General features: G+C 32.2%; 1 protein-coding gene across 1 annotated transcript in view; it reads left to right on the top strand.

Annotated features, from left to right (window-relative positions):
• Window positions 1-18,984, top strand: part of LOC129966244 (receptor-type tyrosine-protein phosphatase mu-like) — a 229,437-nt gene that overhangs the window by 179,839 nt on the left and 30,614 nt on the right. The window contains exons 7-9 of the mRNA XM_056080659.1: window positions 3,151-3,279; window positions 13,799-13,950; window positions 18,528-18,663. Coding sequence (XP_055936634.1) covers window positions 3,151-3,279; window positions 13,799-13,950; window positions 18,528-18,663 — 417 coding nt within the window. The remainder of the gene's footprint in view (window positions 1-3,150; window positions 3,280-13,798; window positions 13,951-18,527; window positions 18,664-18,984) is intronic.

Below are 18,984 nucleotides of genomic sequence, written 5' to 3' on the forward strand. Positions count from 1 at the left end.
GTTGAATATTTCAATACGGCCTATTACCCCAAAAAAATCAATTTATCCTCACGTGATATATATCAGATAGCCCATCTCCTTTGACAGTATTCCAAATTGCTCTTCACCTGATAAAAGAACGTTCAGAAAATCTGTTCCAATTTAATATGACTAAATTATAGTACCAAGCTGCAGCTACATTTAGACTGAAATATCTTTTTAGTCATCTGACCTTGAAACTGACTTGGTTTCAAGTGAGCAGTCTTCAAAATAGCCCACTTGGAATTCCCATACTACTGATCTCACTTCTGTATCAGCAGGCCGTCTTGGTCTTCCTGTTCTCTGAAAATCTTTAATATGTTTTTATTTGAATTCTTTGTCAAGAATTTTCTTCAACGTGCAGTGACTTCTTTCAACAATTTTTCTTATTTCACGTAAATATTTACCATTTTTCTTCAAGTTCATTATCATTTTTCTCAGATTCTAGTGTAGTTTATTTCCTCATCGCAAAATCTCCCAAATTTTTCTAGAAATTTACATAAATTCAGGCAAAATATAAGACTTTGACTTATATCAAAATCCTGAATGAAAAAAGTTGTGAGATCTATATAAAATTAAAACAGGTGAAGGAGAAAGAGTTAAGTATTTACTTTTTCTTTTATTCGTAAAATTAGATGAGCTTAGGTTCAAATTGAGTTATTTCTTTATGTATTTTATTTTAATTGAATGTTTGCAAGTTGTCCGATTCTGCTTAAATAAGTTAATAATTGCATATATCTACTTTATAAGTCAATAATATATTTGAAATAACACATTTTCTTAATCAATCATGGGTGTTTACTTTCTTTTGATGCTCACTGTATACTTCTTAAGAACACTCGACTTATTTTAAAGTGGTGTAGGGAAATTTTTCCATTAAAATGACTCAGATGATAAAGACATTCAGAGAGTAAACATAGAAACTGTGACTTTGTATGGTATTCACTCAATGTATAATTGCATTTAAAAAAAATTCTATGACATTAATGATACCAAAGTCATCCGATAAAAGTAATGCAAAGAGAAAGTAACGCAGAAGAAAATCTTGTAGGCTTTTTATTATTAGACTCTTGTTAAACTATTTCATATCGTTCAGATTACCTTACTTTTATCAGCTCATTCTTACATAACGCGTATCAGATAAACAGCGTCAATTTTAGAACAGAGGGAGAAAAATGAATGTGATGTCACAAGCAAACTAAAATAACGACGAGTTGTATGGGTATGCCCAATTATTTTCGTCATTTAATTCAGACGTCGCGAGATTCGTGAACTACTATGTCTATCTCTACCTTACCATAACGATTCTACCTCTCACAAATAGTTTTTATAGCATTGTCTGAGGAAAATTTCTGCAGATTTTCATCAATCAATGTGCCTTAAACCACTTCTCGTACAAAAGTTATGCATATTTACTTACACAGTTAGCTCTTACTCTCGCACTGCTGCATCTTAATAACAGAAATCTGTAATGTGATACAATACTCATTCGTTCTCGAACCTAAGTATACTCATTTGCAAGAAAAACTTATTTAGAGAGGGTCTTGCCAAAATTCGATGTGACCGCGACTGTAAATGATTCACATCTAGCAAGTACCAGAATTTTATATTTGACACAAATTGATATATTTACATATAAATTGTGGATATCGGATAGGCAATGTCAAGTGAGATTATTATTAAACAACTGAGAATTCAGATGTCGTGGGAAGTGGTTGATTCTAAATTAGTGACGCACCACCGATGTGCAATAGTTTGGTAATGCTTCTGCAAATGAGAGAGAAAGTTTTGTAGCTTACAATAAATGTAGGAAATATGTACAAATACGACTTCGGAAATGAAAAAAAATGATTTCATGCTTCAAACCTAAAAAAAGAGAAAAGAGCATTAAAACTAAAGTAAAAGTGAAAAAATATTCATTTCATAAAAACTATCCAGCAACTTCTAAATAAAATTTCAAAAGAAAAAGAAATCAAATATATCGTTCCAATTTAAATTTGGGATTATCTCCCTGAAGCCTTATATCACATCATATCAGCGTGTAAATGGATGCTGGTTATAAAACGCAGTGATGTTTACTACGTGATCTTGGGAATCGATCTTGTTATTATTAGCCGGAAAACTGAATAATCAAAAAAGAAACACTCTAACAATTTTTACGATCTTAATATGTTTCGATTTGGCAATATTTTGAATCACAATTAACAGTTTAAAAACGGCATGTTTAACACTTACTTCCAAGTAACAATGACTACGAAAACTCATGAATAAAAGTGTGTGGAGTTATTTCACCATTTACTCATAAGTACTAAAGACGCACTGCACCAGCAGATTTTTAAAACTTCTAGAATGGGAATTGAATGTGACATTTTATGGCATAAGAGCTGATATCAACTATACCGCGTCAAACACAGAGTAACCTCGAATGAAAACCGTCGCATATGCTGTACCAATAAAACCTTAAAATGAGTTTCTCCTAATAGTGCTTGCTAGTATTTGGATTTTTAGTTTGGAATAAAAGATCAGCTTTCTTAAGTCTCTCTTCTCTCCTATCACGTTAGTGACAGATATGTTTTTCGTTAATGAGACAATGTAAGAATAGATCATTCTACAAATGATTTAGAGGTTGGCAGTCTTTAATTCCAATGTGCTAAGTTTGGCGCTTTTAAAATCTGTTTTTTCAATAACGTGTGGATATTTTAGCTTTGGTGCATTTTTTATCTTTGTTTTATTTATTTATATAGTCATTGAATTCTAAATATGAAAACATAACCAAAAAAGTTAAAAACGGAAAAAAGTTTTTAAAATAATTTCAGGAGATGCGTCATCTCTGCAATCTTTATTCGACAAATCGACACAATAGATCCGCTCTAGATGTTCCAAGATCGCTTTGATCAACAGAAGATGTTATATTTCTATTTTATCGTGAATCTTTGACTAGTGGGATTAAATACCTCTTACCGAGCTCATTCCATTTTATCTGTCTCCATTATATATCTGACCATACTATAACTACACGCTGATATCTGTGCTGAGCTGCAGGGCATAATGTGTACCAAGATAAAACGAAAATCCCTTTTTTGACTCTAGTATAAATTGATTCTTTTTGTATCATTTTCTTTTCCTTTGTAGGTGATGTGCGACAGATACTGGCCAATCGATGTGGACCACCCCGAGTCGTACGGTGGAGACATCGAAGTGACCCTCCTTTCTGAGACCACTCTCGCCAACTACAACATACGCACTATGCAGCTCAAAAAGGTCAGCAATTACTATTTTTCTTTATTTCGTTTGAAATTTGTAGCTTTCAAACATAGAAATACTTTATAACATTATAAGCAGTTTGTTGTGCAGAGGGTAAAAGCTCAGTGAGTTTAACATCATAAATTCCAGTTATCAGAATAAATGTCAACTTCCAAAAATAGGTATTGTTTCAAAACGATAACTTTGATCACTTTATTATTACTAGTTTCAATAATTAGCTTATCTTTAATTGATCTGGGGACACGGAAGTGCCCCCACCAAGTCGAGCAAAAACAAGCGGCACGGCCGTACCATCCTTTTCTCGAAGCAGTTCAGGCCATTTTTGATCCCCTATAACTTCTTTGTGGATAAAATTTGAAGCCTGAATTTTCAGTAAACAAGCAGGCATTATATAAACACGGTATATTTTAAATTTCATTAAATTTGAACCAGTAGTTTAAGAATTATAACTAGTCAAAGTTTATGAATTTTGTCACTGACTGACTGACCGATCATCAAAACTCTAAGGCACTTCTAGCAGACATAGAAGCTTCAAATTCAGAATACAATTAGTGTTTAATGTATAAATCAAGGAAAAACTAAAATATTTTGCAATTTCGATCTAGTTTTCTAGATACGCCAACTGCATAAATAACTTTGCAATCCCATATAAATATATAGGATGCCGTGCCCCCATATTACTAAGTTACATTTGCAGTGAATGAGTCAGTATACCAGGATATGTATAAATAATAATAATGAAATAATAAGTGTGTATATATATATATATATATACACTTATATACACAATTATTATATTGTATATATATATATATATATATATATATATATATATATATATATATATATATATATATATATATATATATATAATATACACACAAGTAGTGTATTGTTCATAGTCAGCCTCTTTTACTGATATAACTTGTGTTAGTAACCCATCGTTTCCTTCTACAAAGTTATCTATTTGAGATTCTAATTGGTCTACTGTATGATGGATAGTGTCCTCTTCGTCCTCGGCACCAAACCTCGGCCTTCATTAAGGGTCCTTCTGCCTTAAGTCATTACGTAATTAGCTAACCTAACAACATCTTATAGTGACCATATCAATATTAAAAATCTTTTATGGTTTAAATAAATAGATTGACTTGGCCATCGCATGGAAACACAATGTTTCTTTACATTAAATTAGATTACATTAACATAATATATTAAATTAGATTGTTTAGTTCGATTGTTCGATCTAGTTTTCTAGATACACCAATTGCATAAATAACTTTGTAATCCCATATAAATATATAGAATGTCGTGCCCCTAGATTACAAAGTTACATTTGCAGTGAATGACTCAGTGTACCAGTATATGTATAAATAATAATAATGAAATAATATATATATATATATATATATATATATATATTATTATTATTATTATTATTATTATTATTATTATTATGAATACATACATATATATAATACATACATATGAATGTATAATGAGTGTTGCCATGCCAGTTACGTACGTGCATATTCATATGTGCGTAAGTAAGCTTGTAAATAGCCGCACTCGCAGAAGTGAATACGCCCGAGTGAGCGGTAACCGCTCTCATACGCACGAGCGACCTCTTGCGGTTCGAATGTGCCTAGAAATCTTACTTATAAATTTGCGATTTCCGTTCAAAATTTCGATTGCTATATTAGTTTGACGACTGAAAGGCTTACTCATTAGTTTATTGATTTTATTTGCTTACGATTGGGACGTTGTTTGGATGATTTTAAAATATATTAATACGTTTTAAGTACTCTAAAGTCACGTTTATCTATTAATCGTATTCCTATACAAAAAAAAAAAAAAACTCTTGCGTACCAGTACTAGTAATCGCAATGGATTCGGAAATACTGTATGTGAATGACCATCCTTGCCCACACTGTATTGTCCCTATACCTGGCGATGGTTCGTGTTTATTTCATTCTTTGTCATTCTCTATGTATAAGAATATTGAGTCGTCGTATGAGATTAGACTTGCTATAGTCGATGTGGTAGCGCATTGGGATGAGTTACAACTGTATACTTGTGACGAGCGCGGAGACCATTACATTAACGCTGATTTGTACAGGACGGCAATGGTAAAAACAAATACCTATGGTTCCGCGTCTGAACTTATGGCAGTCGCCGCTTTGTATCCGTATGCTTTCGAGGTTTACGAAAACGGCCTTAAGTATTTTTTGAGCTAAGTCTCAAAACATTACCATTTTTTATGATATCAGTTTCATTTCCAGATAACTTTTCCCTTAATTTTTACAACTTTTTTAATACAATCTGATTCACAATATGTTCTGAATTGTTATCAAGGTATTCACACACATCTATCAAAGCATTCAATAGCTTTTGAATTTTTTTTTGATTAAATCTTTAAGAAAGTTGAATCTATAATAATAATTTAATAGTCTAAACACTCAATAATCTAGTCGAGAAAACTGGTCACCAAAGACGGCTAGTTTAACAATATAAATCAATACTTAGTTTTTGTTATTTAGTAAAGTGAGTTTTTTAAGGAATATTCTGCTTTATGGCTTATATTTAGAATGAAAATACAATGTAAGTATGACCAGCAATGTGTATTCTATATTTAGGCAATACCTATGTACGGGGTGGTTATAATTAAAGTTACCCTGTTTAGACCTACATAGTGTCCGCTCTAGTGGAAGGATGTCGAAGGAACTTGATACTTAGGTTGTATGGATCATGGGGAACAAAAATCTGCAATAAAAAAATTAGTTCAAATTTCAACCGCCAGGTGAGAAGGCGGAGCATGAAAAAAAAACAGAATTTGGAAGTTAAAAACTTTATTTAATTAAAATATATGTTCAAAGCGCATTCCATTTAAGTCAAGCACATGTTCAAAGCGTGTTATGGAGTGTTCAACAGTGGCACGAAGGGTTTCTCGATCAATTGCAGCAACATGACTTGTTATGCTTGCTTTCAATTCATGCAGAGTCCGTATGCTTCCTCCATAGACACGATCTTTCAGGAATCCCCACAACCAGAAATCATAGGGATTCAAGTCCGGAGAACGCGGAGCCCAGGCAGTTGGAAAACTTCTTGAAATTACCAATTGATCTTCAAAGCGGGCACGAAGCAATGCCGTCATTGGTTGAGCAATGTGAGGCGGTGCACCATCTTGCATGAAGACAGTAGTCCCTAAACCTTCTCGTTCTTGTAAAGCAGGAATGACTTGCTGCTAAAGAAGGTCGCGGTAACGGGCGCCAGTAACGGAACACCTTTGAGAGCCATGAGGGATCAAGATTGAAATCAGCAGTAAAACCACACCATACAGTAATGTATTCACGATGTAGAGACTGTTCATGCACACCATTAGGATTTGCAGTACCCCAGATGCGACAGTTCTGAGTATTATTAACTGCTCCGTCTAGGGTAAAATGAGCCTCGCCCGGCCACAAAATGTTCCAAGGCCATCATGAATTGTCAATGGCTTTCTGGCTAAAAACATTCTAGCAAGTTGATTTCGTTTCTCCGGATCTGCAGGATTGAGAGCTTACACTGATGGATCTTGTATGGATACCATTTTACAATGAATTGAAGAATCTTTCGTACTGTAGACCAAGGGAGGGACAAATCACGTGCCACCGCTAGAGCACTTGATGAAGAATATTGTGAATCGGACGCTCTTTCGACCACGGCAAGAGCGACTTCTTCCGCAGTTTCAATTGAAATCCGTTTCCGTCCTCTTCCTTGTACCACACCGAACTCTCCAATCTCTTCAAATTTAATAATCAATCTTTTTCAAAGCCTGCCTGGACATAGGCCCTTTCCGTAAGTCTTTCAAGAGCCGATATTTTCGTAGAGCAACTGACAAATTACTGCTGTTCTGATAAAACGACTTTATCAGTAAAGCTCTTCCTTTCTTCTCTAACGGCATGGCGAAGAATGATTTTGCGGCAGTGAGTACTGGCTTTCTAAACTACTCTAAATTTGCATAACGGCCTTTATCGTACAGGAAAACCGCCATCTATCAGCCGAAATTTGAACTATTTTTTATTGCAGATTTCTTTTCCCCATGATCCATACAACCTAAGTATCAAGTTTCTTCGACATCCTTCCACTAGAGCGTACACTACGTAGGTCTAAACAGGGTAACTTTAATTATAACCAACCTGTATTTTGTCATGAAAACTTTTTTTAAAGTTGAAAGTTATATTCTTTTTATAGACATTCATATTTCATGTTATCCATGCATTCTATAGAATGACAAATACTATTCGAAAAAATTACGAAAAAGAATTTCATAATAAGGGTTTTATTTAAAAATAGTTGATTCTACAGAAATAAAAATGCTATTTAAAATATTAAAGAAAAATCTTTAAAATCTTTATTTCAGAATGAAATATATATAAAACAAACTTTCTGCTTTCCTCACTAAAGAAAATTGGAATGAAAAAAAATATGTATATATTGCAGCATCAAGAAAGGAAATAATTTTATTCTTAAATAGTGTTTTTTCTTATAAAAGAGAATAGCAGTGAGTTTTAAACTTAACCAGTTTGTAATCTGAATTATCCAAAATACTTGTGAAAAAGTAATCGCATTATAAAACTACCAAATATTTTATAGAATACCACATTTTCAAAATTTGTTGGAAACAGAAATTAATATATGAACTTATTTTAGCATCACATTACATAATTTTTATTTTCTTTATAAAATTAATTATACTAAAATCTATAGACATTCACAATTTCCGAATTTCTGCATATTTTGTGGAATAATTTTAAATAATATTTTTTACGTAATCATACTATTCGAATAAATGTTTGTATACACATTATATTAAATTCTTATTTAAAATTTTTTTTTGTTTGTTTTACTTGCTTGTTTTAAGAATTAATCCCATTGATGCCCATATTATATAACTATCATTGTGTTGCAATAATAATACTCAAATTCCTGTATTCCAAAACAATAGATTTATAAAAATACATTACAAAAACACTGATCAAAAATCGATTATTTAACAATGGATTTCTGACAATGTAATATAATAATAGCAATAAAGTCTGAAACATTATCAAAGTTTCATTATTAGTTGAGATTTGCGAAAGTGCGTTACTTTGCGAATTTTGCGATTTATTTAAAAAACTTTATTTAAAGCTATAGGACATGGCGAAGGATGTGTTTTTTGTATCGGTGGGTGTCTTTCACCTGAGTTACACTGCTGTGAAAGTTTATAAAGCTTTCAATGGAGATTTGCCATCTGTTTCTTCGATCTCTGGATATGTGAGAAATATTTTTAAAACTGAGGAGCCAGACATGCAACTGTTGACTAAACATGATTCTGATCTAAAACGAAAGGATGACCTTCGTCTTGACATTACGTCTTCTATGATTTCTAGTGATAACGAAAATGATTTTGATGAAAAATTGATCGTTGGAAGTTTCACGATTTTATTCGGGCTGATTACAGTCCTCGACCTCTTTTTCTTAAAGGATCTCACACGACTGAATTGAGAATCATAGAAAAGTCATTAAAATATCATCGAGAGCAACCGAACTAGAAGTTACATTGAATATTTAAAGAAATTCCTCAGAAACTGATTAAATATACTGAAATATTTAGACTGTACTACTTCAGACTGGCTCCACCATGGCAATAGGCATATTTAGAGCAACCAACCAAAGTTTCTTTTGAAGAAAAAGTACCACGTATTTGAAATCAAGTTCTAGAAAATAAAACTATAGCAAAGCGAACCTACCAAATTTATAACTGAATATTGAAATCCCAATAGATTTGGAATCAATGACAAATAATATCCATCTTAAAACTAGTTCCTAAAACGAAACTGTCAAGCCTCATATCACTGAACCTGGATGATCTGCATTATTGTCAGATATATACTGATATATACAAGTAAAGAATTATTGAATGAAAGGAATGTGAAAACTTAGTAAATGAAAATATTTGCAGCACAAAAAGAACTGAATAAAACACCTAAATCGACAACTGGAAATTTCACATACTCCTTCGCATTGATTTCGATTTTTAAACTCTCCTTTCTAAAATGATCTCATGCCATTCAGAAGACTCCAACGTCACAATCGAAAAAAAACTTCGAAAACAGAGCTAAAAAGGTGTTGTGTTTTTGGTATTTTGCTCTGCAAATTATTACAGTTTTACACCGAATGCTTTGCACTCGATGCCAACTTGGCACCATCGGGAAATTGAAGAGGAATTATTATCTGGGAAATTATAGCTGTGCTGCAATGCAAAGTTACAATTCGTTTAATGTTTATTGGGTTTAAATAATCATTGCTCAAAGAAAAGCTTAAACTGCTGCTATTTTCCAGTAAACGCAGTCATTATCCATCAGAATAGGTATAATTATACTTAAAATCCGGAAAAAATGGCACACCTGCACAACATCATGTAGAGAATCCACAAGGATATAGATAAGTGGAACACGACGTGACATCGGCTGAATTAACATCTAAAGGTATCATGAAGATATTTTAGACTTTGAAATCCGCAGAACAGTTCATAAATCCATAGGAATGCGAGATGGATATGTCTTCAGAACCGCATACATCAGTTCATATCAGATTATTTAGGCGACCAATGGAAGTTAGAAAGAAGTTCCCGGAATCACCCAGTAGCGAGTCTACGTGTGCTGGAGTAGCCCAAATCAGTGAAAATGCTCAATGGTACATGAATGGGTCTATGTGAGAGGATAGAATGCTCACATACCTACCTGTCAACTGTGTGAGTTGTTTCTAAACATATCAAGAATCCCATATTACATAAACTATACTATACACGTCAAATACCACACATAAATTCTACCAGTCCCTTGTTGGCCAGTGGGATCCATGGATTCATGAAGACTTCTACGTACCCATACTCATTAATTCAATTGCCAGATGCAAGTGGAAAGAAGACTCCCAGACTAGGTAGCGTGTTTGAGTCATCAGCAGTCCACTAGCGATATTGGCGAAGCGTAAGGCTTTGAAGTCAGCAAAGATACACCAGTTGGCTTCGGTTCCGAAAGCCCATATGAATGATTTTCTGTTGAACATTTCATACACTAATTTGTTGATGATATTGCAATATCCATGGTAATTTGAGGATGTGTTGCATGTCCCTCTTCTTTAAGGATTCTTATTAGACTTTGTTAGTCCCTCGTTTCAAGGTCATTCTTTCGGCTCCTCTGATGTCGAAAATTTGATATCTTACCGGAAACCTGATATTCACGGTACACTTACATAGTTGTCATACTCTAAAATCGAATTCTCATCTCTACCTAGGAAATGCTATGTCCCTTCTCTTGTGCGCCGACTTTACTACCATGGTCAAAATGACTTAAATCTTGATAACCTGCCATTGTAACAGCAAGAACAGATCTAAAAGCTTTGAGAGACACCTGTTGCCTTATATATGTGCTGCTTAAAGCATTTAACTGAAATCTATCACAGCTGAATTGCATCTAGTGAATTAAAGAAAGGATTCAGGGAATCTTGAAATATTGTTACCTTCTCGTAGAAAATATTGTTATTCTCCCAGAAATGTGACATGATAATTGAACCTGTTTCTATTTGATTTTCTCCGGACTTAGGAATGGTAATTCATTAAGATGCGATTATCTTTCTACGAAATAATAATAATCAAAATGTGAATAGAATATCTAAGAAATGTGAACAAAATGTAAAAAAAATGTAGCTTTATAGTTTAAATAAAGTTCTTTTAAACCGAAATATTTGCAGTAATTCTTTTTGATTTTATTGTCTCTTTATATATATTCAATGTTATAAAAGTTGCAAATGTATTTGAATTATATTGAGGATAAAATATTTTTATAATAATTTTATTTATTTCATTTAATTTATTACAATTAATTCTTTCTTAATACGTTACAGCAGCATAAAAAACAAAGAACCATTATTTTTTCACATTTAGTATTTTTCTCGTAGTTTCATCCATAATCTGAATCACTATCAAGAAAAATAAAGTTTGGAGTAAGAAATTTTTAAAAAACAAAGCAAAAAATGCAGTTGTTTTATAATATCTTTTCCTTGGCTTATTTGGCGACTTTAGAATTATGTGAAGATCACAGGTATGAATTCAATTACATTTTGGCGATATGTCTCATTTCCTTGACATTGAATCTCGGGAGCCGCAATTAATGAAAGTGACAAAAATAATACAAATAATTTTCGGAAACTTCCTGTTAAGCTGCAGCTGCAGTTCTCCCTTTAGCTTAGGGAATATCCAAACTTTCAAAGGAAATGATTGTATATCTGGCAATGTACAGACCATGAGGGAGGTATTCCATCCAATAAAAACTTTTAAATTCTACCCTGTAGTTTTGCGTGTTGTCATAGCAAATCCTTATTAGTAACTGCAGCAACACGGTTTCAAGTTAATCGGATTGAATTTTCAAGGCAATATCTGCCTTCATTGGTAACCAGTAATCTCCTTATTATAATTCAAATGTATAAAAACCTGACGTTGACAAGTTCTATCACATTTAAATAGTATTCTATTATGGCATGCGTTTAACAGTATCCGAAAATCAAACCATCAAAAACATAACTTGTAAAAAAAAACCAAGTCTCGCAACTCAGTTTTTCTATCGTAAAAAGTTGCGAGATCCATGTAATACCAAGTCGGTTAATTTATTCAGTCCCTACTTAAGGGTCCTTCTGTCTTAAGTTATTACGTAATTAGCTAACTTAAAAACATCTTATAGTGACCCTATCAATATTAAAAATTTTTATGGTTTAATTAAACAGATTGACTTGGCAATCGCACTAAACAGTCTAATTTAATATAATATGTTAATGTAATCTAATTTAATGTAAAGATACATTGTGTTTTCATGCGATGACCAAGTCAATCTATTTATTTAAACCATAACATTTTTAATATTGATATCATCACTATAAGATGTTGTTAGGTTAGCTAATTACGTAATAACTTAAGACAGAAAGACCCTTAAGTAGGGATGGAATAAATTGATCGACTTGGTATTACGTGGATCTCGCAACTTTTTACGATAGAAGAACTGAGTTGGGTTTTTTTTACAAGTTATGTTTTTGATGGTTTGATTTTAATATGTCTCCAATAGTGGAGTTTTAGATACTTTAACACTTTTAAGTTCTTAAGGAATCTAAATATTTATTTTGAACGAATTATTAAGTTTTGTCTAAGACTAATAACAGCATTCGCTATAGACTGTGTAGATGGATGGGTGTGTTGGCGCTCTACAGGCCAAATCGTTTGAATTACAAAAAGACATTCAGCACATATAGACCATAAAATTTTTATTAATTAAAAATTAATCTGAATTTTAACGTATTTCTACGGTAACTTCCGAAAATATTAACATACAAAAATTAATTTTACATATTTCCAAATTTTAAATATTGTATTTTTACGGATATCAGTTTAATAATCATGCAAATTTTTGCTAACTTTTGGCAATTTTTTAATATTTTTTTAACTTATTTTCCAACAATTGATTACATTGTCGCTCTGAAATTGAAACTTCTTTTATTGTTTCATCAACCATCTTCTCACGTGACTTTCCTCCATTGTTAAAAGTTAAAGAAAAAGGATTTTGTTTAATATCTCTGTAGTTTACGAGGCGCATAAAACAGTGAAGTTAGAAGAGGGTTGAATCAGATATTTAGGTTTTTAATGGCTCTATTACGTCATGGAATTGGTCTCCAACAGAAAGTTTTATTTTCACAATGAACATAAAATATGTAAGACAATTAACTTTGATGCTCGGAAATTTGACAGTATCATAGCTATGAATTTATTATCTAAACAAGTGAACTGAGATTAAATATATCCAATGTCCCTGACAAATTAGTTAGTTAAATAAAAGAGCTGTAGTAAATTGTAACCAATTGCAGCTCGTACGATAATATGACATATTTCAACAATGTAAAGCTATTAAAACGTAATATAAAAATAACAGAAAGACATTTTTTGTTTAAATGTTTAATTGATGATAAATAAAAATAAATACTTATTCCCTAACCATAGCCTCATAGCTCTTTCTCTAAAAAATAAGTTTTTAATTTATAATGATGCAATGCGAATTATTTTTATATTGTATCGTATAAATTGACTATAATAACGCCTAAATATCTAAAATAATAAAGATACAATAAAGTTAGGATTTAGACTACAATCTAAACATGGTTACTAACTAATATATTTTCATGGCTGGGACACCATTGCCATACAGCAAACACTTCGACATAGGTTTGATATATTCGAACTTTTATTTAAAGCAACTTCGTAAAATGTACGCCTATTCTATCATTAAAATACCAAAGCAATTTTGTATTAGGTTGTTCCTAGTTGTAATCTTCCTTAGTCTATGAATATTTCTGGACCGATTTCAATTGCGAAAAATCTCAACCAGTTTTCTTGATGAGCATTTCAAAACAAAATTTCTTCATAGAAAATAACTTCACATTTTTCATTCTCTAGGGAGAGGAAGTGCGGCAAGTATCTCACTTGCACTACATTGCATGGCCGACCCACACGAATCCCTTCTCTTGCGCCTTGCTGGATTTCCGGCGGAGAGTCAAATCTTATATCGCCCTCTACCCCAATAATGGACCTCTAATCGTCCACTGCAGGTAAGCAGCCTCATACAACAATTTTATAATTAGTTTTCAATATTTATAAAAATGTATATTAACTTTTTTCACTTTCTCGTATGTGTAATATAGGGAAAGTATAGTAATTGTCAAAAAATTCGAACTCGAGATTTTGACGAATCTCCACGTTTGACTCCCTGAGAACGAAAAACATATTTTTGAAAATGTCTGCCTGTCTTTGACAATGATAACTCAAAAATGCTTTGAGCTAGGTGGTTGAAATTTGGTATGCAGTCTTTACACCAAATTTGCAGATTTCTATCATATTTTGAATACAATCTGTTCAGAGGAAATTCGTCGTTCAAATATATGTTAACACGATAATTATAAAACGAAAAGAACTAGATGCATAAAATTTGATACTTAGATTTAACATCTGTATTGAGGGCAGTTTTCAAATGTTCAGCCAAGACTAACGAAAGGTTGAACGTCTGTCGGACTGTACTTTCAGAAATAAGTAGATGTGATGACTCAAAAACGCATTAAATTAAATATATCAAATGTGACTTGTGATTTTATAATTCTGTATAAAGTTTTGGTTTCATTCTTTTTGGGAAATGCATCGAAAGCACAAATTCGATTTTTGGATACTATTAATCGCATTCCAGGCATTAATCGCCAAATACCACACAACAGATTCTATAAAAATGCTAAATTCATGCCAACAGTTAATATTTCGTAACTATTGTATGCCAATACCATTTAAGACGTTCTCTGAATGACAAGTTACCATTTAGAGAGTATGCGAGAAAGTTTTGGGGAGATCACTCTTACTGGTTATAAAAAAAAATCGTTTTCCAATAAGAATTTTTTTTTATCTCGGTTATTAATCTATACTTATATAAAGCTCAATGTGTGTGTGTGTGTGTGTGTGTGTGTGTGTGTGTGTGTGTGTGTTTGCGCTTGCGCTTGCGCTTGCACTCTACAGGCCAGATCGTTCGACCTACAGCTACCAAATTTGGCATGCATACTTTGGAGGTCTGAAATGTGCACCTGGGATCTCCTTTTTTTGAATTTTTAATTAGAATTTTAATTATTAATTAAAAACTAACTTTCTCACCAAAAAAATCTTTTCGTTTCCCCACCGCCAAATGAGTAAGGCTTCCGTTTTTTTCCCCCCACACTAACGAGGATAGGCTTAACTTATTTTCGGCCGATTATTTCAAACGATTCTGTTTATTTTCTTAGTATTTGATGCATTTAAAATTAAACATTATTAATGAATCGATCTGCTCATGATGAATCTGAGAAAATTTTGTTAAAAAATTCTTGAGATATTACATAAATTAAGAAAGTTATTCTTTAATGTCCATAAGGTTTAAATACTTAGCGACTCTGTTTTCAGTACTCATATTGAAAAAATGCTTCGTTTCTGTAAAAAAAAAATGTTCTTATATTAATTGCAATTTAACCATTTCCACTTTAAGTTAAAGCATAAATTCTACGGGTGCTAACAGAATATTAGAGAGATACATATTATGTTATGGCTGAAGGCCTTTATAATATTATGAATAAATTATATGACTATCAAAATTTGAAGCTTTAAAATATTTTGATGAAGAAGCTATTAAAAATGGGAGTTACATAAAATATTTAATTATTAAAATTTTAACGAGCATTAAGATTGGCGAAACGACTGTTCGCCAAAGGTGACTAGTATACTATACGACAGTTAATTTCAATTATTCAAACACATACAGTTAAAAATAAATAATGCAAAATATTTGATAATATTTATGTTCAAAAATTCAAGACGGGAATCTAGGTCATTAATTTGGATTTTATTTCAAAATTCAAAGATTTTTTTAAGTACCAAAATATCAAATTTGAGGAGATTGCGGATCGTCATCGTCGGAAAGAAATCTTCACAGACATCAGATTCCTATAAACATTAGTCTATTAATGCAACTGTTATCTTTTCGGTAATCGTTTGCCATGCATAACTAAAATCTGTATTGAGTATAACATCTGAAATAACTATTTACTCTCTCGGGTGTCTCCTCCACATATATGGGTCCCATAAAGCACGTGGGATAAATCACTAATGATCTAAGGATCACAGCAAACAAACCCCGTCTCGATCTATCTCAGTTTCAAGGTTGGGTTTTATCTCTGTCAATGCATGGAATATATAAAATTTGCTGATTGATTATCTACTGTTCTAAGCTCAGGGTTAGGAGTTTATATTTTTAGTAACAAACTGCTGTTTGCATTAATTCTACCACTTTGATGCCTGTTTTGCAAGATAAACGTAAGTCAATTTTATTACTTGTTGAATCGAATTTTAAGAAAATCCTGCATTGTTGTCAGCGAATTGGAATGATCAATTTGGTAGCTATTAATCATCTCCCCCAAAAAATGCTTATTATTTTTTTTTCGTTTGTGATAGCGTACGTTTTGACCATATTGTTATCATTGATATAACTCGACTTCGTGATTTGGTATTAACTCTCATTTATCAAAAATCGAAGAAAATGAAATAAAATATTTTATAGATATTTAAAATATGTAACCTTATTTTTAAAGTTTTAAAATTCCTAATATTTTCAGCGTGATTTTGATACTTTGTATTTTCAAATTAGTTAATAAATATGCATTTCCGAAATATATAAAAATTAAAACTTGGAGTACACAATTTTTCATTCCTCCTTTTGTTGTGGCTACTGCTAAATGTTGTCTTAACCGCAGGAATATAAATCTTTTTGTCGCGAGCGGTGAATTTACTATGATTAATCTATAATGAAACCTCAACACGAAAATATTGTTTGTTGAGGGCCAAGGGTAAATCACACTTGATCCATACTGGCACTTAACTGTAGGTCGTGATTCAAATGGTTAGGCACAGAAAAGCATTGAGATTGTATCAAAACTCTCACATGATCTCTTCTTTCAAATTCCTCAAAATTTTGTATAAAAAAAAAATTCCAAAAATCATATTGATTTAAAAGTTGCTTTATACAATACTTAAATGCGTTGGGTGAATGATTACCAATAATTTAAGATTAAAAAAAACCAAACAGGAAATATTTTATTGAAAGTTTTTTTTTACTTATTTCTTTGGATATAAAATATCATATTCAAATAATAGAAAAGCAATTGATATAGAATACCTTTTCATTCAAATAACAGAAAAGCAATTGACATGGAACAGATTTTATCGCACTTTTAAGTTGAGTTAAGAAAAACATTAGAAGCACAAGACACTGTGCATGTCGTACAAAAAGTAATTAACTTTCCGACGAGAAGAGCCAGCTCCATAAAGAAAACAAAAATGGTTGATTAAAATGAAAAGTTTTGTTGGTCTCCGTAATGAGTTAATTGAACTCGCACAAAAACTATTTTATTATGGAGGTTATTTTGATCAAAAGTGCGGATAGGTAATATTATTTTTGGAAGGATTTTGTTCGTCGACAAAATTTCCGTTGTTATTGTTTTTAATTGAACTTCCTTTTAGTGTTTTAATTAATAACTCATTTTCAAATTTCTTTTCCATATTTAAAGTTCTTGCCTTTTTTTATTGCTGTTGTTTTGACGGATTTGCTGTCGGGGGTATTTTTTTTTCCATAAAAAGAACAATAAATGAAAATAGTTACAGAAGCACTACTTTCAGTACACTACAACTACTGTCGCAAAAGCAGCTGCCTGTGGTGCTCGTATTTTCCAGTAATCTTTCATGGCTTTTAGCACAGCTCATTAGTTAAAGATAAGGTGATTCAAGTAACAATGAGAAAGGAAAAAGTAAATCAATTTAATCTTTCAAAAAATTAGAATAATTTACAGACATCAATCAAAATTGCTATCAATTTCATGCATTTCTGCAAATACAGTATTCTTACATATAATATGATTAATAAATGACGCCTTGTATAGATTAGGGTAGTAGGAACTGGCATTATAGAGATCACTTTGTCTTGGTTTATTATGGTATAAGGACCAGAAATATATTAGCATCGCCGAAAATAAAACTTCTATCTGATCTGTATTTTTGACATAAGGGTGCATCTTCTTAACTATATGGTAGAAGATAGGGTCTTTCATTCCAGTGGACGCGTATTATCTTTTATATTCTTAAGGGGTCCACATACGTACTCAAAAGCGAATAAGTTAGAGTGTGTTTTGAGCCCTAAATGTAAGTTAGGCTTTCTTGGGAAATAAAAGAAAATCATTGTTGTGTTCTTAAATTCGTCTTCTGGCATATTTGTAATAAATTATTGCAGCGCATTTTGACTTTTTCTCACGTTGCTAATTGCCGAGCCTATAATAAGCACTAAAAAATGTTCAGAAGAAACAAAAATAGCATTTGTTGAATTCTGGACAAAATTATTTCGATAACTAAATGTTGTTATTTACATGCCCGCTGAGATATCACATTACATGCAGGACTGTTGAATATAAGATAGCGAATAAAACACATGCGTTACGTTTTTATGGTTATAAGAACAGTCAAACTACAAAATCAACCAGGAAGCAAACTATTTATTGTTAGTTCGGAAATATGAACTTTTCTTTCTATGGTCAATTAAACATTTTTTTTTTCGTATCTTTTTCTCACTCAGCGACGGTTGCGGACGTACCGGTGCCTACATCTGTCTGGACTCCAACCTCGACCTGGCAGAAGAGGACGGGGTATACGACGTTTTCGGCTACACTAAGAGCCTCAGGAATGCCCGGAGGGGGATGGTCGAAGATGTGGTAAGTCCCTTTATTCGTTTTTCACTTATAAAATGTCTCAGACGGATCGATAACAGACAAAAGATAAACAAGTTGTCTTTATCGGAACATGTGAAAAAAAAAACTCTTTGCCTTGATTGAGACAGGTGCAACTCCACATTTTAATATTTCCGGACAAGTATTTTCAACTATCTTCCAGACGATTCTTTTCTTTCGTGCTACAGATCAAGGGAGAAAGTAAAGGAGGCAAATGCAAAAAAATAGTGTCTCGATTACGGATAAGTGGGTTGATTTGAAGTTTTATGACATAAGAGTCTCATTTTGCTTCAAATTTAGAATTTA

This window comes from Argiope bruennichi, chromosome 4, assembly GCF_947563725.1.
Source record: "Argiope bruennichi chromosome 4, qqArgBrue1.1, whole genome shotgun sequence".
NCBI lineage: Eukaryota > Metazoa > Arthropoda > Arachnida > Araneae > Araneidae > Argiope > Argiope bruennichi.